Genomic DNA, 22206 nt, shown 5'->3' on the forward strand with positions numbered 1-22206 from the left:
CATGGGGCCTGGGTCACTTGCCAGTTTAAACTAGTGTAAATAGTGGATTTGCTGTAACTTGAAGTCTTTAAACCATGATTTGAGGAGTTCAGTAACTCAGCCAGAGGTGACGGGTCTATTTCAGGATTGGGAGAGGTTCTGTGGCCTGCAATGTGCAGGAGGTCAGACTAGATGATCATGATGGTCCCTTCTGGCCTTAAAGTTTGTGAGTCTATGAGACACCTACTAGTGACTTCCTCATTAGCTTTCTTTGTTATGAGTGCCTTCTCTGTAACTACACACAGAGCATTAGGAACATAGACTCAGCCAGACCAGTGGTCAATCTAGCCCAGTAACCTGTGTCTGACAGTGGCCAGTATCAGGTGTTTCAGAGGAAGGTGCAAGAAACTACACCAGACAATTATGGGTTAATCTGCCCAGAGGAAATTTTTCTGCCTGATCACCATTAGCTGGAGATTGGCTTATGACCTAAAGCAGGGGTGGGCAAACTACGGCCCGCGGGCTAGATCCGACCCTTCAGAGCTTTGGATCCGGTCCGTGGGATTGCCCCCCATGGTGCCGCAGGCCCCACACCGCTCTCAGAAGCGGCCGGCACAACGTCCCTGGGGCCCCGGGGGTGGGGGGACAAGAGGGCTCAGTGCGTTACCCTCGCCTCCAGGCACCGCCTTCCCCCCAGCCTCCCCGCAGCTCCCATTGGCCGGGAACAGGGAACCGCGGCCAATGGGAGATTCGGGGGAGGTACCTAGAGGCATGGCAAGGACAGCGCTCGGAGCCCTGCGCCCCCCGCCCCAGAGGCCATGCAGGGACGTGGTGCTGGACGCTTTCCAGAGCTGCACGGCATGCCGCTGCCACCCTGGAGCCATTTTAGGTAAGTGGCACCAGGCCGGAGCCCAAACCCCTCCAGCACCCTGCCCCCAACTCCCTGCCCTGAGCCCCCTGCCTGCACCCTGCACCCCTCCTGCACCCCACCCCCCTGCCCTGAGCCCCCTGTCGCACTCTGCACCCCTCCTGCACCCCAAACCCCTGTCCTGAGCTCTCTCCCGCAGTCCACACCCCTCCTGCACCCCAACCCCCTACCCTGACCCCCTTCATACACCCCATACCCCTCCTCTGCCCCAATCCCTTGCCCTGAGCCCGTTCCTGCACACCGCACCCCTTCCTGCACCCCAACCCCCTGCCCCGGCCCTACATACAATTTCCCCACCCAGATGTGGCCATCGGCCCAAAAAGTTTGCCCATGCCGACCTAAAGCTTGAAGGTTTCCATCCGTTCCCAAATTCTTGGGGTTTTTAAATCTTCCTTATTATAACTCTGGATGGTCTGGGGTCCAATTTGTTTTAATCCTTGGCTTCAGTGATATCCCATGGCAATGACTTCCACAGTCTACATGTTCATCGTGTAAAAAGTATTTCCTTTTATTATTTTTTAATTTGCTGCCTTTCAATTTCAATGAATGTCCACTTATGCTTCTACAGTAAGAAATGCTGAACAGAAGTGTCTGATTTACCTTCTCTGCACCATTCATTATCTATCTTTCTCATGCCCCTCCTCTTATTCATCTGCCCTCTCATGCAAACAGTGGCACTCTTTCCAACCTCTCTTTCTGTGAGAGGTTTTTCATGTCTATAATCAGTCCTATTGCCCTATCCCGGACTCCCCACCACCCTCCAATTCTGCTGCATCCATTTGAAGATATGGTGACCAAAGTTGAACATATGTGTCAGCCAGTTGCCATCTCCGCATGACTAATGCAGTCAAAAGCTTTGTGCAGAGCCAAAAACCCACTTGTAATCAGGGAGCGCTTTGGGCTACTACTACCTTAATCAATATTAGGTTATGGCGGGTGTTCCCTGGCAAAAATGCACTGGGGTTGAGAAATAGCTGGCATGATGGTGCTACTGCTACAGAACCCATGAGGTTCCCTGAGAATCATTGCTGCAGGCAACTCAGTAGAGAGCTGGCTGGGAACGCAGTCGTTTCCCAGCATCTCTTGTCCTATGAGTGGGACCCCACCTCCACCATGCCCCTCTTCCCTTTCAGAACAGCCCTGGGTGGATTGAGGTGAAGTCACCCACACAGATCCACCTCTGAAGACCCTGCTGAAGGTCTGGCAGTGAACAGCACCCTGGCACCACCAGAGGACCCACGAAGAGCCTTGGCCTGAACAGAACAGGAGGGGTCAGGTCACCAGTTCCCTTGAAGACATCAAAAGGTAAGGTGAAGCAGGGGTTCTGGGGAGGCAGTTATGGGGGAAGAGGAATTCATGGAGGTTTGTGACTCTAACCAAACCTAAAGGGGCTGGTCTATGCCGACTTTGCACAGGCCTTCTAATACTGACCAGACGTGTACTGAGAACTGCCAGTGCATGCAGATTTAGCCTCTGCTTCACCATGAGTTGAGCTATAGACACTGTTAATCTTTCTAATCCTTGTTACTCAGCGGGTGGGTGAGACCAGGTGTGGCATTGCTAATGCGGTTGCCAAGTTCCCAGAACCATAACATGATTAAACTAGGCATATCTGAATTGACTTTGCATATTCCTGTGATGGGGAGACATTTAAAGGTGATAATTAATGAGTAAGAAAGATCTGCTATAATTGCCTTTTCAATTGCAATTTTCTGAGTTCAGATTAAATTCTTTCCTTTGAGCTAAGTATGGTATTTTTGAAAGGGTGTCTACATTTCTCAATATGCTTGTAGTAGTATAGATTGCACAGAGGTCGTGACGGGCGGGCGGGGGATAGAATATGGGCCTTTATTAATGTTGTTTTTGCAGCATACCTGAGTCCATACTTGAGGGGCCATTGCACCTTTTGCATATATCAGAATTTGGCCCCAAATCTTGCTGTGTTATCCTGATCCTGAGAGGTGCTGAGGACCTGTAGCTTCCATTGGAGTCAATGGCAGTTGCATTTGCTTGGCACCAAACAAAGTAAAGCCCATTGTTTGGTAAACTGGAGACCAGACAATATAACGTTGCTCTTCCTGGAGGCTTCGCTGCTTAGTTTTGAAACATCAAGCTCCTTGGAGCATGGAATATGTGTCTTGTTTAATAGTGAGCAAAGAAGGCAGAATTTTCAAAAGCCTGGAAGTCCCATTCCCGGAAGCGACTTGGGAACCTAAGTGTGTCAGTCACTTTTGAAAACGGGATGTAGTCACTTCGTTCTTTTTGAACATTGTACCCACACTTAGCAGATCATCATAATAAGCCCATGTGGCACCAATAGAGCTGGGACTAACAGAAAAATAGAAAGGGAAGATTGTGCTTGCACAAAGGAAGCCAAGCTGAGGCTTAGCGGAAAGTTTGAGTCAAAATGTCTCAAGAAGGTTTTTAAACCCATCAAGTATTTCTAGTTGCATGTTGGCTGTGCTCCAGCTGATTCATGAGTGATGGGTTATAATCCAGGTGACACTTGTGTTGTGTGCTGTGAAATACCAGAGGAAGATTCTGACGAGACCATCAATCCACACTGGCTTCCTCTGCAGAGAACGCTTACAACAATTTCATTCCTTAGATTAAAAACGCCATTGATTACTGCCAGTTTATAGGCACCATTCCGGCAATGGATCCCATTGTTCCAAGTCATACCCAGTTTTGATACCCAGTTTTGCTTTACTGACGTCAGTAGAGTTCTTGAAAAGAATGATATGAAGGAGAGGGAAACATCTGACCTTAGTGGGAGTAACAGATAGCATGAAAGGAATGGAATGAGGCCACTGGTGACAGGTACACTTGAGATGTATGGAATCTTTGTGTGCTTTGGTTGAATTCAGTGTTGCCAACTGTATGCATTCAAAAAATCATGAATCAGGCCCCCCAAAATCATTAGATTGGCTTGAAAATCATGAGATTAAAAAGAAAAACAATAAATCTTTGCTTTGTTTTATTTGCCTTCTGGTTTCCATGCCTTTAGGGTGTACTAGGTCTGCCTTTTCAGGCTTGTCTCTACAATCCTGGGGTCTAAAAACTTACGTTTTTTTTTAGTGGAAGCTAAGATTCTCAGGTAATCGCAGGAATCCAGAAACTGGAAATTTAAAAAAAACAACCAAATATGGAGTGAGTTGGGAGCGCCATTTACAATTGGATGTAAAGTGCTTTAAAACAAAAAAGAGAGATCTTGGCCCAACCATGGCTGATGGTTTCAATGCTTGTGGGTAATCAGCACATCATTCTATTTTAGAATATAAAATATCTTCCCAGCCTGCGGCAGGTTCTATCTACAGAAAGGTGCTTCCAGTTATTTCAGTTAATCCATAGAATTCCCCATTCTTTCAGACAGGGGTGCTGGGAAATTATAGGCATTTGATGGAGCAACTGGCTTTCATTTTCATTTAACTATCCGTTGTGGATGTAGCACAGATGGTCGAGGGAGGGATTAAATACTGAAAGACCAAACACCAGAATTTCTTAAATTTATTTTCTTATGAGTGTTTCACAAAACTTCATGAATATTTGCAGTTTCTGTTGTCAACCTCAAAACTTACCTTTGGGATCATATAACCCCTGAAACTAACATTGGTGGAAGTTGAACATGATACACTCATTGGGACAATATTGGAAAACCTTTGTATTTCATGTATCACTGCATCAGTGTAAGGCAGTTTTTTCCTGTCCTCCAGCATGGGCATTTGTCCTGGCTCAATGACCTGATCTATTTCTTCCTGAATCCTTCCTTGAAAAGGAAAAAGGAGAGGGATTGAAGTTTTCCAGGAATGCTGAGGATACTTTACCACAGGCTGTGAGCTCACTTTGTCTTGAAATCTCAACAGGATTAAGTTTAGCCAGGATTTGGGTGGCACTCCTCAGTAGAAAAATCTGCATGCTGCAGAAATTAGCGCGGGTTGGTCTGTAGGTCCCTGAGAGCTATTATTGGGCCAATGCAGAGTTAGGGGGTATTGTGGTAAATTCCATGCCTGATTCTATTCTCACACCAGTGTCACTCCATAGTCTTCAGTGGAAGTGAGAGCAGAATCCAGCCCACCTTCTCTCAGATAAGATGGGAAACCTATGAGTTTGTTATGCTGGTGTAACCTAATAGCTTGTAAGAGAGTTTTGATGGGTGGAGGCTTATAGAGGCTTATGAACAGAACTGGAATTCAGCTTTTCTTGTTTGCTTATGTATTTCAGTTAAGATTAGCTGAATGAAACCTCTTTCTAAAGCCAGATGTTTTCTAATTTAGCACTTAATGTTATTTACTCAAGTCTCAACTGTGGGAACCCTGCTGTCGCCCTTCTGTAACTGGAGACTTGATTAGGTATTTAACAGAATTTTATAAGAGATTAGTTCTTAGTCTTACTCTGAATCTCTGGGTATTTCATCATCATCAGAAGACCCCAACGGACAGTGGTAGATGTAGTCTCAGTGCCAGCAGCAAAGAGGTCCAGCGTTGAGAACAGAAGATTCTCATTGTGAAAGTGTGTGTGAGAATTTCTTGACTCCTTCGAGACATGCAAAAAATGAACATTAGTTCTACAGCAAATGATACAGATGACTTTAGCTTTTGTATTTTTTTCATCTTTGTTCCAGCTGTGTATGGGTATAGACATTAGGGTTAGTTTACTGCTTTAGTTTATTTTCGTTATAGGGAATAAAAGGGATATCTTGTAGACCAAACACCATAGAATATAAAAGAATTGGTCACGCTGCAAGTATGCAAGGAGTGCTGGTATCATCATATTAAACAATTAGTGGACCCTCAGTTATCTCAATAAAGGGTATCACAGAAACATCAAACTGTTAGCTATGATGATTAGGATTTGGCAACCCTTACATTCAGTAATAACTTACTCCCCCACTAGTCCCATTAATTTCAGTGGGACTACTCTGCTAATTAGGTCACTTCATTAATGATTTCAATAAGCCTACTCGTGGTGTAAGGTACTATTCAATGTGAGTATGGCTAGCAGGATCTAGCCCTGGTCTAGAGTATTCTGATCATAACAAATCTGTGTCTTCACACCTCCAGTTCCCTGCCAGATGCTCAGCATTAATAAATGAAGTGAAAGCTAACAGAACAGAAAGATGCAAGTTAAGCTGAGAATTAGCTTTAAAGTACCTGCTGTTGCTTCATCAGAAACGCATCAACAAAACCTGTTAAATTGTTTTCATTAAAATCCTGCCTGTGTTCCTTAAAGAACTTCTCCAGAAAAGCATTCAGCTCATCTACATTTCGTAACACGGTCTTTGGGGCTCCAAACAGAAATCCAAGAGAAATTATATAACTGGGAAAAACAAAAGGATTACTGTTCACCGGCATTGTGGTGAACCTGTGTAACATCTTTACATAAAATGGGTGGAGTCGGCATTCCACATCACACCAGCTTTTTCCTTAGTCTAGTGGGGTCTGGCAGTGACCAGAGTTTGAGAGCATGGAGAAGCATGGAGGGAGAATCCCCAGGGTGTACTTAGCTAATTCATGTAATGTTTCTGATGCGCCACAAGCAATTCCTTCCTGACCCCCCCACATGTGAACTACGGATGCCCTGAAGCATCAAGATGGGAAGGTCACTGCATCCATGCTTTAGCTTGTACAGCCCAAACTGCTATGAGTGGTTATAAAGCTATTATGCCCTTGCTATTCCAGCCCTCCATGTTTGCTTCAATCCCTCTCTGACAACAGATTCCTCAGTTAGTTTATATGCCACATAGAGAAGCTTTTCCTTTTATTTGACTGCTTTTCAGTTTCACTGAATGTGCTGAGTTAGGTGAAATTCACCCATGGTGCAAAGGTCAGTGGTGAGGTTGGGTCTTCACACTGGTCTGAAATAGGGCAGCATTCATGGCACTGTTGCTGGGGTTATGATGGGGAGAGGCGTGGGACCCATCCAGATAAGGGGGAAATGGCTCTGATTTCCTACCAAGTAGCACAAAGAGGATAGTGACCCCTCCCCCCCCATCGGCTGGGGGTAGCAGCCACAAGGGCAGACCGCAGATTGTGGGGGTCAATTTTCTCTTCCCCCCAAAAAACCTTCAATTGCTGGGTCTTTATGTGGGTAGAGTGAATGTCACTTCTTGTGAGTGAGTTGGGGAAAGGCCCCTGGGGTCAGTTTTCACTTGGCCCTTCTCGGGTTGGTCCATTTCAGTCAAGTTCCACATTAATCTGCTGTTTCCTTTTCAGGGCACATCCCCGTGCCGCAGCAGAAAGGAATTAAACCTTAAACACAGTCACTCTGCTGCTACCTGCCTTGTCTGCCATGGACACTGAGAGCCACAGACCTGGAGGGTGGGGATCTGAGCACGGAACCAGATCAAAGAGCACCCGCCCTGTTGCACTCGGAGACCACCAGCACCCTGCAAACCAGCTAACTGCCCAACCTACAGCTTAGCCCCATCCCACCCCAGGAGGCAGGGAGAACAAACAGGAGCAACTGAATGTCCCAACCAAAGCTGCTGGCGCAGCAGGACGGTTTGAGATGAGAAAATCTAGTATGTGGTGATTCTGCATTGGATTTGAAGTACCAAATTCTGTCTGGGCTGGTCTGGGGGAGGGTGCAGGGAAGAGGCAGCCAGAATGCACAGTCATGCAGGAGGCAGCCAGAGTACTGCTGCTAGCCCTGCCTTCGTACCAGAGGTGGAAGCCCAAAGGGCCGCAGGTAGATGTGCATGCATGGTAGCTTCAGGTAGCCGGGATGAGGAGTTAGGAATATGCTGTTTCTCCTTAAAGGACAACCAAGGGCTGCAGCGTGTGGCTCATCATGACCTGGGAGGCTCATCATGACCTGGGAGGCATTCTGTCTGCAACTGCTGTGTTCTAAAGATTTCCTCTGATCATCACTGCGTCGTTATGATGGTTGCTCCCCGTCCATACAACCGACCCTGTCCCCTCTTCATTTTTAGCTATTAAACCCAGCAGTTAGCCCTCAGTCTGTTCAGAGTGGGAATGTGTTAATAAACCCCCCAAATTAAAAATAATTACCTGCACCATAGGAGAGCCCAGCAATTTGGAATTTTCATTTAACAACTTCAGCAAAGTTAGAAATATAGGATCTTCGTATTGAAACCTCTCACCAAACAATATAGAGCATATGACATTGGATACAGCACTGTTCAGTATCACCTTCGCATCAAAGGGCTTCCCTGTGTTTAAAACAATTAAAACAAATTGGCTTTGGAATTGCACTTGTGCTGAAAACATGAATTTCAGTCTACCATACAGAAGCTCTCACTCTCGGGTAGAAATGGCTAGATTTTGTTTTCTCTAGAGCGGTTGACTAAGTTCTGGTACACGCTGGGGTAATGGTGTGTAAAACTGCACATTCAAATGAGTGTGAACACAAAATCAGATCCTTGGTTATGGTTTCCTTTGAAAATGTTGTCCTTAACTCTTAGAGCTAAACAAGTTCACCACCCAGGATATGCACCAGGGCTACCTTTTTTGGATGCTTACAACATCAATTCAGCAAAGTACTTAAGCATGTGCCTCACTTTAAGCACATGACAAATCCCATTGACTTCACATGCTTAAAATTAGGCGATGTCTACGCTACGCAGCTTTTAGCAACATGGCTGTGCCCCTACAGCCGTGCTGCTAAAAGCCGCACTGTGTAGCTGTTGTTTATTGGCAGGAGAGGGCTGTCCTGCCGACAAAAAAATCCCACCCGCGACAAGCAGCAGCAGCTTTGTCGGTAGGAAACCACTCCTACCAACAAACCACTGTTCACACTGGCACTTTTCGTTGGTAAAACTTTTGTCGTTTGGGGGTGTGTGTTTCTTTTTTTAACACCACTGAACAACAAAAGTTTTGCCGACCAAGTTCCAGTGTGGACAAAGCCTTAGGCTCATGCTAAAGTACCTTTCTGAACTGGGGCCTAACTGACCGTTTCAGGATGAAATTCTTAACACTCACCCTGGTGAGATTCAAAATAGTTAATGATGAAATTTAGCTCTTCAAGAATTCGCACTTCAATGGTTTTCTTTCCAACTCCAAAATCCCGTAGGGTAGATAAGGTGAATCTTCGCATTGTTTTCCATAACTCTCCGTGACTGAAGGCTATGCCTAAAATACAGGTGAACACACTGGTACCGAGTTTGATTAATGAGTGCTTGTAAAGTACCTTGTATGAAAGCTGCTATGTACTTTCAAAGTATTCTATGTATGAAAATGTGTAGTAACAGGATTTTTCCTTTTCACAAGAATACACTAAATATGATCAAATTCAAAAACAAAACAAAAGCTTGTTTACCATTTCTGTGTTTTGTCTTCCTAAATATGGGTATTTCTGCCCTCTCTCCAAATTCTTCAGCATGATTTAAAAGGGCATCCTTAATGTTCTCATAACCAGCCAGCACCACTGCCTTTCTGGATCCAAAATGCACAGTGAATATGTTGCCATACTTCTCAGAGAGCTTCAACATGTAAGTAAATACGTTAATTCAGAAACAGGTCTGGATCCCAGATGTAGCTAACAGTGTACCATCATCTGTGTACATGTTGTCTGAGCCACCGCTTTTGGCTCATAGAAATGTAGTAACCCCACAATCTTCTAAGCCTGATATGCCTCTCACACCCGGTGGGACAAGTTCTGTCTTCAGAATACACTCATGGAATGAGAACAGCTTTATATAGAGCTGAGGTCAGAATCCAGCCCAGTAAGAGTCCAAAGGGCCCAATTCTATGCAGAACTGAGCACTCTTAACTCCCATTGACTTCACTAGGACTTTGCAATGACTTCAGTAGGAATGGGAGGCATTCAGGGACAGATTTTTAAATGTATTTAGGCACCTACTAGGATTTTCAAAAGCACCCAGCTGTCTGACTCCCATTGAATTAACCGGAAGATTAACCATCGTACACAGTAGCATACACAGCATATGCTTGGCTACAGGCATAATCTGGCACTATATTGGTTGCAAGAAAATCTTTGCACTGTATGTAAAGAATTCTCCCAGTCACTGCAAAATGAACATGTTTTTCCTTCTAGCTTTTAAATAGTTGCTGTAGTGGAGACCACAAAGCCCGAGGCATTTCTTGTGCTCATTCTAAATGCCTCTAAGAATGTTTAGCTAATTGGATCAGTTAATGGGTAAAAATTCCAGTGCCTCTTCTCTACAAAAGAGATGTTGTCAGACTTCGCAGTTACAGGGGACTGTGCCTTTGTGATAGCTGATCCGAGGTGAGTCAGATGCTGTCCCCTGTTCTGACTGCTTTGTGTCTTGGATGGCAGAGCCACCAGAGCAACTGCTGTGTCACTGCCCTGCTGGCCCCTGCTTTGAGGGGCGTGGCTGGAATAGCTTCAGTATTATCTTGTGCTCCCCCCATCTGTCTGTAGCATACACTCTCTTGTCTCATAATGAGGCCATAAGGCCCAGACTCTCAACGTTTTTTTGGTGCCTAACTCCGATTGATTTCAATGTTGCCAAGACATCCCATGACCTGGCAACATCCAGCTGATAGAACAGCCCCTGGGCCTGTTTGCAACTAGGCATAACTTAGAGCAAACCCAAGTTTGCTCTAATTTATGGCAGGTGCTGGTCCGACCCCAGGGCTTGGTGGCATAAAGGTGGTCTGAAGTTTGCAACCCTTTTTTTGAGCTGCATTGAGCACAGCTCAGTTATAGGCTGGGATTTGGGCCAAGTTTTTAATTGACAAATAGATATTTATTAATATATTAGCAGCCAGCGCTAGTGTCTCTGCTTGCGTTGGAGGACCATGTCATGTTTGTCTCAACTGACAAAGCCCACGGTCTTCACTAGGCCGCTCATGTCAGGCAAGAAGGACTTGGTGAGAGATGCCATTGTAGGACTACAGTGTTCTACAATAACAATCCGAAACATTGCTGCGCTCACACAGTGACCAGTATAAAATGCTGTAGCAGAGATGTGCTGCATGGGGTCCTGTTGACTTATAATAACTTACCTGTTATCAATGGACTTGTGCATAAAGCATTAAAATACAATCTACAACATTTGCAAGAAACAATTCCAAAAATAATTCTATCTTTGGCACTTGTCTCTCCAGTAGTTGCGAGGAGGATACTGTTTCAGTTGTATCAAGGATTATTTGTTGTCCGTCAGACACTGGAATCCAGCCTTGAGGCATATACTCCTGGATAATGTCACAGGAGCTCTAGGCTTTAATAGCAAGGTAAGAATGAATCATCTATTACACTCCACAGCAGCTTTGACAATCTAATTGTTCACTCAGAATTTTATATCTAGTTTAAACATACTCTGAGTCACCTGTGCCAACACATTTCATCTTGTTTCATATGTGCCCAGGTGATGATTTGCAATGCATTATGTACATATTGTAAACTACATTTCAGATTACAAGAGGCACCTGGTATTATGCAAGACAAATTGAATTTTGTTTTCATCACATGATGGTTTGACAGCTTGGGAGATTCTTTGCTGTCAACTGTACAGCACAGCTAGGGTGACCAGATGTCCTGATTTTACAGGGACAATCCCGATCATAGAATCATAGAATACCAGGGTTGGAAGGGACCTCAGGAGGTCATCTAGTCCAACCCCCTGCTCAGAGCAGGACCAACCCCCAATTTTTGCCCCAGATCCCAAATGGCCCCCTCAAGGATTGAACTCACAACCCTGGGTTTAGCAGGCCAATGCTCAAACCACTGAGCTATCCCTCCCCCGTTATTTGAGGCTTTGTCTTATATAGGCACCTATTACCCCCCATCCCCTGTCCAGATTTTTCACACTTGCTGTCTGGTCACCCCTCAGCACAGCACCATACCAGAAGTGGGTAATCATAGTAATTTCCCTGCTTTCCTTCAGTTACTTCTTTGCATGAGTATTTCTTGGCATCACATCTGACTTGCTGCTGCTGACTTCTGTCTGCAACATGAATATTTGATGAGGCAGCCTTGAAAATAGGAGGAAAACTGCTTGGCAAAATGAGTCAGCATGCCGTGGGATTCAAAACAGCTTTGAAAGGGATTTGAATGGTTCACACCTCTTCCCATGAACACCACTGTCATTTTATGAAATGAGGGATAGATCAAATTAAAATATATTTAAGCCGTTTTTTTCCTGTAGGAAAAAGGTGTCCATGGAACTGCCCAAACGGGGTGAAATTAAAATCATGCACAAGAATCTTAAATATAGGCCTGGTTGGGAATTAGTCGATGAGAAGGAGAGGAAGACACTCTCCCCCCATCCTTGGATACCCAATACAATAGGGTACTTACCTAGAATATGGAAGACTCTGGTTCAAGTCCCTGTTCTACCTAATTCAGAGCACTGGATGATTGGCTATTCCAGGGTGGTGTGTGTGTCTCTCTCTCAATTTTTTGCAAACAGAATTCTTTGTTTTCCTGCCAACCCTACTAAAATAACACTGGCTCGGGGGAAGGGATGAATTTGCACTTGCCTTAGCAATAAATAATGGAAATAATGTACAAATGAGCAAGACTGTCTATGTTTGGGGTGATATCTTTTTTAAAAAGGAGGTACAGCTCTGTCCATTTAATATATGATCCTTATCCTGCAATCAGATCTACACAGATGTGCCTTACACCCACACAGTGTCTCATTGGATTAAATGGGTATTGTCACATGCTCCAGGGTCCACTCACATGGCTCTGACTGAAGCATATTTGTGTGTGTATGTAACTATAGATAAAAATTTTAAATGTGTTCATTTTTGTTTCCACACAATGTAGATACAACGACATCCTTATTCACTAGATTTCCTTTCACTTCCCAATCATCAAATATTGCAAAGCTCCTCATATCTATTCAGTCATTTCTATCCTACCTCCATCAGCGACTGGAACAGCTTTTTCAGATCCACCACATTCAAGTTCCCGATGAGAGGAAGGGGAGGTGGCCCTGGAGGCAAACTGCAAATTGACTTTTTGGAGCTGGTCAAAAAATAAATGAAAGCCACCAGTCCTCCTGCCAAACAGAGCAGCGAGCTAATGCTCAGGTACTGTAGCAAAACCTTCACCATGGTCATACTTAGATCAAGGTACAGCACAGAGCGAGGTGAACAAATACATGAGCATCTCATCTTGGTGCTGCCTTTTATAGAGATGCCTGGACACACCCTCTGGGGATGCAGCTCTTTCATAGTGAGAGGGGTTCAGACCTCTGTTTACTTACAGTGAGATCAGATTTTGTTGGGAAACTGTCAGCAAAAGCCCTGTTTCAAACATGGATTATCCTGGCTATTATTCAGCCAGAGCTCCTATTTCATCCTCAGCACTTGAGCAGGGGGTTATTTTCAGGTGAATATCCTCAGTAATGTGTTTGAGCACTCAGGAGAGTAAGGGCCGGATTCCGCTCCCATTGAAATATTGGGCCCATAATGGGAAAGGGAAGTCCCTTGTGCTGAATTTGCCCTTGGGTTACTCTGGTCCCTGGCTACAAGCCCTGAGCAGCATAAAATAAAGTGGAAGAGCATAAGAACATCCATACTGGGTCAGACCAATGGTTCATTTAGCCCAGTATCCTGTCTTCTGACAGTGGCCAATGCCAGGAGGAAATGGACAGAACAGGACAGTTATCGAGTGATCTATCTCCTGTCATCCACTCCCAGCTTCTGACAGTTACAGGTTTAGGACTCCCAGGGCATGGGGAGCATCTCTAACCATCCTGGCTAATAACCTCTCCTCCATGAGCTTATCTAATTCTTTTCTGAACACAGTATAATTTTGGCCTACACAACATCCCCTGGCAACGACTTCCACAGGTTGACTGTGTGCTGTGTGAATTTTTCTTTGGTTTCTTTTAAACCTGCTGCCTGTTTTTTGTTTGTTTGTTTCTTTTAAACCTGCTGCCTACTAATTTCATTGGGTGACCCCTGGTTCTGGTGCTATGGGAAGGGGTAAATAACATTTCCTTACTCACTTTCTCCTCACCATTCATGATTTTATAGACCTCAATAATATCCCCTCTTAGTGGTCTCTTTTCCAAATGCAGGGCCGGCTCTACCTTTTTTGCCAGACCAAGCAGGACGTCTGAAGACAGAAGCTGCCGTCGCGGCAGCCAGAAGAGTGGAGCGGCCGCCGATTTGCCGCCATGGTGCAGCGGGCAGAGTGGGGCTGCCGCCGAATTGCCGCTGCTGCAGAAAGACGAGTGCTGCCCTGACGGCACACGGTCTGCGGCCCCTTTCACAGGGCTGCCCCAAGCACCTGCTTGGAACGCTGGTGCCTGGAGCCGGCCCTGTCCAAATGGAACAGTCCCAATCCTTTTAATCTCTCCACGTATGGGAGCTGTACCATCCCCCTAATCATTTTTGTTGTTTTTCTCTGTACCTCTTCCAATTTTAATATATCTTTTTTGAGATGGTATGATCTGCACACAGTATTCATGGACGTACCACAGATTTATACAGAGGCATTATGATATTTTCTGTCTTATCATCTATCCCTTTCCTACTGGTTCCTAAAATTCTGTTCATTTTTTTGACTGCCGCTGCACATTATGTGGATGTGTTCAGAGATCTCTTTCTTGAGGTAACAGCTATTTAGACCCCATCATTTTGTGTGTATCGTTGGGATTATGTTTTCCAATGTGCATTACTTTGCATTTATCAACCTTGAATTTCATCTGCCATTTTGTTGCCCTGTCAGCTGGTTTTGTGAGCTCCCTTTGTACTTAAGTCGCGGGGTGCAGCGGTAAAAGCTGCCTGCAACACTTGCTGTGGTGTGAGGCCTATGGCTGGCTGATGCAGTCCCAAGACCGGGCGGACCCAGCCAGGAAGGAGGCAAATCCAAGCTGAGTGGATGATGAGCTGACTCAGTGCATCTCACAGGCAGCCTCAGCCTGTGGAGTCGCTACTGACAATTGCAGCAGCAATCCCCACATATATTCCCAGAGGATAGTTCAAGGAGTGATGCGCCCCTCTGGTGCAGCACCGTGCATGGGCTCACAAAGGAGCAATTTCCATTCCTTTGTGTCCACCGGAGTGAATCTAGCTCTCAAACTCATTGGAGACATAATGTATTCTGCAAAACAAATTGTTATAAAATAGCCCAGAGTGCCATGAATTTTAACTATTGCCAGGGGCCAAGACAGGAGCCAATTTGGTTCTATACTCCAAATCAGGGTATTTTTCACATCATCTGTAGACTGTAGGTGCCAGGCGAGCGAACCCTGGGCAGGGTTCTGCCAAGCGCCCCAGAGGCCCTGCCCGAGTTGTGGGCCTGGGGAGCTCTCGCGCCCCCTGCCCCCCCAGGTAGTAGAGAGTGGTTATTCCAGTGCCGCTGCCTCCCGGCTGAACGTGCGGAGGCGGCTGCAGGTTCGTACTGTGCAGGCATCTACCTGTGATTCCACGGCCTGGGGGCCGGGCCGGGCTGGGCAGGGCAATAAAGGAACAGGTGGTGGTTCTGCCCAGCCCCGCTAGGAATCTTTCTCTGAGCAGGCAGCAGCCTGACTGTTGACTCACCTTGATTATTAGGCCGTGCTGTAGTAGAGCCCAATAGAAATCTTTAATTTTAATAATACTTTTGCTAGGGCCCTCAGAAGCCTCTGGGTGTGAGCTGCTTGGACGGGAAAATGCTGATTATTTATTAATAATAAAATTACATCAGCCAAAGGCAGCTTGAATCAATAAACTCTAACTAAATTAACAAAGGCGACTGTACATCCCTGTCCGCTCTTAGATGCTTATTATCAAAGGGGTTTTATGGCAAAAGGGAATAACCCTAGGAAGCGTAGACTCTGGTCAAGATGTGCGGAAAGGAAGAGGGAAGATATGGATGGGCAAATCACTCAGATTTGTCAAGCAGCTATGCAAGCCATCCTGAGTTTATTTCCTTTAATGGACCTTCCCATAAGTACCCTTTTCTGACACATGGAGCTCTCATAGACATGAAGATATGTGCTGATGGATCCTACTAACTGTTGTCTCTGATCTCGCCACAATATTAAGAATATGAGGAAACCCCATGGACACAGCTGGGTTCCGAATAACCATGTTTACACAAACATACAAGGTCTAGCTATTGCCCTGTTAGGGTTCTGGGTGGCTTCTGCAATAGAAGATAGGGAGACCCATTAAAGGGGTCCCAAACTATTTTAAAGGATAGTACCTGATTCCTAACCACTACAGTTACATTCTCTAATGACACAGGGCCAAAACCTTTCTCAGGCAAAACACCCACTGACTTAAGAACCTGCAGTGTGATCCCTGGATAAGTGCAGGGAATGATTATGTGAGAACTTTAGCTTTGAGAAAAAAATTTTTTAAACGTTGCTAATGCCGTTCCCCTACCTCCATTTCCTCCCTATACTTCTTTGCTTCTGATCTGCTTCTGCTCCCTCTGAACCCATGCTCTACCGATTCTGCGTGACCACATAGGATTGGGGAGAGAGCATTGTGGAGGGATAACTTAGCTGACATGAGCAAGCCCAAATTAAGACAAGCCTGAACAAGTAACTGCTGAGCGAGCCCAAACAAAAGATTGCTGAAAAACTAACATTTGGGAATATGTTCATGGTAAATAAGGGAGGCAGAAGCTTAATAAACTAAATATTGTGGATATGTTTATAGTAAACAAAGTAGACTGTCACACCCTGAACTGATCAACTTGCCTTACACAATCTGCAAAGTAATTGGTCCTTAAATGCAAGAAGTATAGATGTTAGTAGTAGGAAAGATGAATATAAACTGTGTAGCATGTGACATGAATTGGAATTGTGGTATCACCCCATACCTAAACCCCCTATGTCTGGGCCTGGCCAGCACGGGCGGAGAGCTGCATAATAGAGTAACCTGAGTGAGGAGTTGGAGTCGATCTGAGTTTTTTGGACCCCTGGGGAGCTGGATGAAGTGTTCTTCCAGAACTGGATAAGGTGTTCTGGATAAGCTGAGTGGAAAGGTCTCAGAGGGAATCCGAACACATTGCTCCTCACTCTGCTAAGCTTCTTTTCCCCACCACCATCACAAGCTGAAGGGAGCGTCAACCCCCAGGGACCAAATTTTACTGTGTGGACACATGCCATTTTATCTGCAGCTCAGGGAAATAATTCATGCATTTCTTGTAGAAACTGGGCCAATAGATTAAACATCCACACTTACCTAATTTCTGTGTGCTTGCCCTGAGAAGGACATATAATCCTCTAATCGGAGATAGGGTAATAACAACTACAATAATAGTAGGATAATGCAGAGGGAGAGAGCTATTATAAGGCTGTAATTCAATCTCTGAGTCCTGATAATGTAATAAACCAGGAGAGTGAACCTCAAGGAGCTCATATGTATCACAAGACTTTTCAGCTGAATTACAACCTGTAGTGATGCCTACCAGCCCATGCATTGTTATCTAAATATATATAAAGCGTGGGAACAGCCTATTAAATGTTAACATTTTAAAAAGACTTTGGTGTGATAAAAAGCACAATGTTCTTTGCTGTTATGGATTCCTTTCACCTTGTCAAATGCCGATTCGGGGGAGGGGGAAGGAGCTCTCAAACCTTGGCCTCTTTCCATTTCCTGTAATGGTATATTGGCAGAGTATATGAGATCCCACCTGTTTCTCCCACAGCTTCTGTGCCTCTGTGTTTATTTCTTAAAAGCATAAGGGACTAATATCCTAAGTATCTGACACATACTTTGTGGCACAAGTAAGTCATGTCATTTCACTGTCAAATCAGTCTGCTTAGAAAAGAAAGTCTTCAAAGTATGTTTGAAAATGATTACCTTAATGCAAATTTTCAAAGAACACTAGCTGCATTTCCATGTTCTGTGCATCTGACATTGGGAGTCATGATATATTGTGTGTGATGGCTCTGATAACTGGAAAAGCAAATGGGATTGGTAAGTTGCCTCCTGCACTAGGCTCCAACTGGAAACAAAGCTGGATGCATACAGATCCTGGGTTTGTAACAAGCATGTGCTTGCTAGCACCCCCTTCACAACAAATCTCTCGCAGGAGCTCTGCTGCTTTCAGAACCATCAGTCTTGCTCTTCATTCAGTCTCTCATAACCACAAAACATACAGGAGATCCTGTGATTTCAGAACTGATGGGGATGCCCATTATAGTTTCTGTTTGTAGTATAAACCGTTGTTACTGATGACAGAGGTGCAACTTGTGAGACCTTAATTCTTGCCAAGGAGATAAGACATTTTTCTTTTGATTGTTCAGAGTTGGGAAGCAATTTTTGAGGAGGTCGAATTATGAAGAGTTTTTCTTCACATTTTTGTAGACTCTGGGGTGACTGGAGAGTTCAAAGATCATGGGATATGGGATCTTTCATCTGTAGGTTGCCTATTTAAATGGTAGCAGCTCAGAATTGTACCAGGATGGTAGTAACTCAAAATAATAGTCATCCAAGATTCATTTAGAATCTATGTGAAATGAGCTGGTGGTCTCAGGCCACATTCTAACAGACAAAGATCCATGTAGTCAGATATTTCTTTACAGAGTTGGGTTCCTTGCATTTGGATTCAGCAGTTTCTTCCTGGTCACCCCCAGTTGATAATGGAGGCAGAGACAGGGATATAACTTGTATCTTAAATGCAGCTAAGACTTTGGTTCAGCTGACTCCAAAAAATGTCCCTATGTGTGAGTCCATGCAGGGAAGGAGGGAGCATTCTTTAGTGGTTAGAGCTGGGGGCTCAGGGTCAAAACCTCTCTTCCTGGCTCTGCAAATTAACTCACTGTGTGTGACTTTGGGCAACTTTCTTTCTTTCTTTCTTTCTTTCTTTCTCTTTCCATCCCTGGTGCTGCTTTGGCTGAATCTTGAGAGAGAATGATCCAGCATTCTCGCGAAGTTTGAACAGTGCCTAGCATGATAGGGCCCTGACCTGGTTGGCTTGTAGGCTCTAACACAAGACAAATGTTAAATAAGATAATAATACATATCAGAAAGCCCCACTGAGAACCCTGGACTAGCTGCAAGGCCTAGGATTGAATGGCCATGGATTGCTCTTTCTCTTAGGGGTGTTCTCCAGATCGGCATTAGGGAACGCTGACAGTCTGGAACAGCTTGCCATGGCTTTTGTTCTTAGCTTCTTCCTTCCATAAAGAATGAACATTAGTATCAAATTCATGTCTGATATGTTTGTTCTTGTTCATTTGATTGCAAGCACACATTTCCCGCAACTATTCCAGGATAAAGCCCTAAGGTCTTTAGGAGTTTTGCCCAAGCAAGGACTTCTTGATCAGACCTACAAAATATGATCAGATTAAGTACCTGATATTTTGAATCTCCATGTTCTAAGGCTATGTCCCTGCAATGGGATGTGCTAGTGACAGTCCTGGGATCAGTGCAAGATCTCACTGGCATCCAAGCTAATGGATTTCAGTTCAGGATTTGGGTTCTATATTGTACATGTGCTTGGTAGCTATAAAAGGGTACCATAGCTAACTCTAACTGGCTGAAACATGTATACTTTCTGTGACACAGCGGCCCATTGGCCGTTCACTACTCTATGTCAGCAACTCTTGTCAGGCCTCATATACTGTACTTCACACACTGTTGTCATCATAATCTGTATCTAAAAGGTATCTTATAAGATATCATTGGAAAACTAATAACTCACTGATCATGAATATTCTTGTGTGACGTATGTATGGGCTGTGTACAACAAGTTATGAATATGTGCTAGAATTATGTTCCTAAAATTTGTCTGGCAAGCAATGCATAAGCACAGCCTGCCTTAGATAAAGGAAAGTGTATTTGATTGTCCGATCAGCCTGGTCGTCAGGCAGACACAATGAAGGCACATTTAATAAAAGGTAAACAAATCCATCAACCCTAGTGAGTGGGGGAGATAGCCTCTTTCGGGGGTCTGAACCTCAGATGATAAGCAATTGAATCTACTAATTGTAAGAAATATTACTGTATTATCAAGTAAGGTCCTTTATGAAAACTACTTACACACTGGTGATGAAGATAATTGTGAAATGTATGTTTTAATGCTATATGAGGAATTATGGATACTTAATGATATTATATTTTAAAGTCTGTGACAAAACACAGGGAGAAATGGGTTTTCTCCCAGACAAAAAGGAAGGTAACCTATAAATTTAAACAAGATGTGACCAAAAAACAATGGAAGCCCCATTTACATATAAATCAGCAGGGGGATGGGAACTCCACAGGAAGCAAAGAACAGCTTTGGTCACAGTGAGTTTTGGAAGATATAATGAAAAAGAAGCAGCCATCAGAGGAATGAAGTTCTGGAATAGCCTTTCAAGGGGAGCAGTGGAGGCAAAAGACACATCTGGCTTCAAGACTAAGCTTGATAAGTTTATGGAGGGGATGGTATGATGGGATAGCCTAATTTTGGCAATTAATTGATCTTTGACTATTAGCGGTAAATATGCCCAACGGCCTGTGATGGGACACTAGATAGGGTGGAATCTGAGTTACTTCAGAGAATTCTTTCCTGGGTGTCTGGCTGGTGAGTCTTGCCCACATGCTCAGGGTTTAGCTGATCGCCATATTTGGGGTCAGGAAGCAATTTTCCTCCAGGGCAGATTGACAGAGGCCCTGGGAGCATGGGTCACTTGCTGGAGGATTCTGTGCACCTTGAAATCTTTAAACCACGATTTGAGGACTTCAGTATCTCAGACATAGGTCAGGGGTTTGTTACAGGAGTTGGGTGAGTGAGATTCTGTGGCCTGCGTTGTGCAGGAGGTCAGACTAGACGATCATAATGGTCCCTTCTGACCTTAAAGTCTATGATTCTATTATTCTATCTTGGCATCCATCACTGGACAGACACAAGGGGCCAGAGTTCTTGCAAGCTGAGAAAGATGGGTCCTTCAACCAAGAGGTTGAAGTCTAGGGAACTGAACATAGGTGAGAAACCTGCTTAGGCAAAGATCATTCACCTAAGAAGACAAGGGAAACCAGCACCTTGTACTTCTGTGGAAGATCTTGACTGAGAGAAAGTCAGCCATGGCTTGGAAGAAAAAGATCGGTAAGAAATCTACCTTGAACCAAGGCTGTAGATTGTAAAGTTTTAGCCACTGGAAAGTATATTTTACTTTTATTTGCTTGTAACCTACTTGTATTTCTCCCTTGTACTTGAACTCACTTAAAACCTCTCTCTTTTTGTTAATAAACTTGGTTGGTTTAGATTAAAAATAAAGCAAGTGCTTTGCTTGAATTGAAGGGATTGTTAACTCCAGCTAAAGTAATAAACTGTATATTGGTCTCTTCAAAGGAGCAACAAACCTTATTACTTCTCTGAGTGTTCCAGGAGAGGGCTGAACACTTGAGGGCAGATGGTTTGGGGAAAATTTGGGGCTGGGGGTGCATTGGGGTCACCTTACAAATAGCAACCAAAGCTGGTGGAGAGCAGGGTGGGGCTGTTGTGTTGTAGGCAGACTGCTTGGGTCAGAGAGAGCTGAACCTGGGCAGCGCGTGCACACATATTCAGGGAACTGCATGCTTGTCTGCTGGCTGTTGGAGTCCTGGTTGTGAGCCACAATAGCAGAGCGTTTAAGACACCCAGGGCAACAGGGCAGGTGGTGACAACCCCTCATGGGTCTGGGCTGAACCCCAAAATGTGACAATCTCCTAAATCTATGTCTGTACAACCATCAAATAAACACAAATTACTGGCAAAAAGTTTACTGAGCAATCTTTTTGTCAAAAAAAATCAACAATTTTTCAGTATTATTGCGGATTGTATAATCTAAAGAACAACACTAATTCAAGCAATGGGGGATCTTTTACATCTGCAAAGTAATGTAAATTGAAAGGTGAAGGTCCAGATTTTCTAAAGTAACTAGTGTTTGGAGACCCTCAGTTTTGGAGTGGCCAACTTGAGGCAACAGAAAGGGGCCCACTTTTCAGAAAATGTTGAGTACCTCTCCACATAAGGTGCTTTGAACTGAGAACCCCAAACTGGAGACACCCAAAACACTAGTTGCTTTCAAAAATCTTGACCCTAATGTTCAATTGGCATCTTCTTATAGCACAGCTATTTTAGATCTCCTTAGCTCAGGGAATCTCACTTATCGTATTTCTTGAAAGAGATAATGAGGGAAAAGCATTTAATTCAATATTGTCTTGTTACTTTGCATCATTATTTTTACTGAGAAGAAAGTATTGAAGGAACTAGTTAGCTTGATCTGCTCCTGGGTTGGCACTCCCTTTCTTCACACTGATTATCTAATTTTGGCTTCATTTTATACCCTTGGGAAAAATGAACCACTAAACTGCTTATATGCATGTATTAAATTCTAACACAATTGGTACCTTTACTGGAAACTCTAGAAGATCAAGTTAATATCTGCAATAAATAAATTAAACAAACATAAACCAACAACCTCCTCT

The 22206-nt window shown here is 44.3% G+C and overlaps 1 protein-coding gene across 1 annotated transcript; it reads right to left on the reverse strand.

Annotated features, from left to right (window-relative positions):
• Window positions 1–4443: 4443 nt before the first annotated feature.
• On the reverse strand, window positions 4444–12921 carry LOC141994641 (cytochrome P450 2K4-like). The gene is made up of 7 exons (XM_074964871.1): window positions 12721–12921; window positions 9185–9347; window positions 8848–8997; window positions 7915–8078; window positions 6058–6246; window positions 5299–5440; window positions 4444–4673 (listed from the first exon to the last, which is right to left on the reverse strand). Exons 1-7 carry the CDS (start codon window positions 12919–12921, stop codon window positions 4444–4446), a joined length of 1239 nt encoding a protein of 412 aa, XP_074820972.1.
• Window positions 12922–22206: the final 9285 nt, after the last annotated feature.

This window comes from Natator depressus, chromosome 10, assembly GCF_965152275.1.
Source record: "Natator depressus isolate rNatDep1 chromosome 10, rNatDep2.hap1, whole genome shotgun sequence".
NCBI classification, from domain to species: Eukaryota; Metazoa; Chordata; order Testudines; family Cheloniidae; genus Natator; species Natator depressus.

What these genes read in the sequence shown, in the direction of transcription:
- LOC141994641 (XM_074964871.1), bottom strand. Translation starts at nt 12,921, where the DNA reads ATGACCATGGTGAAGGTTTTGCTACAGTACCTGAGCATTAGCTCGCTG. An exon ending in CTATTTTGAATCTCACCAGG is followed by an intron (nt 8,079 to 8,847) that starts GTGAGTGTTAAG and finishes TTTTAAACACAG; the next exon opens with GGAAGCCCTTTGATGCGAAG. An exon ending in TTCTGATGAAGCAACAGCAG is followed by an intron (nt 5,441 to 6,057) that starts GTACTTTAAAGC and finishes CATGTCTCGAAG; the next exon opens with GAGTCAAGAAATTCTCACAC.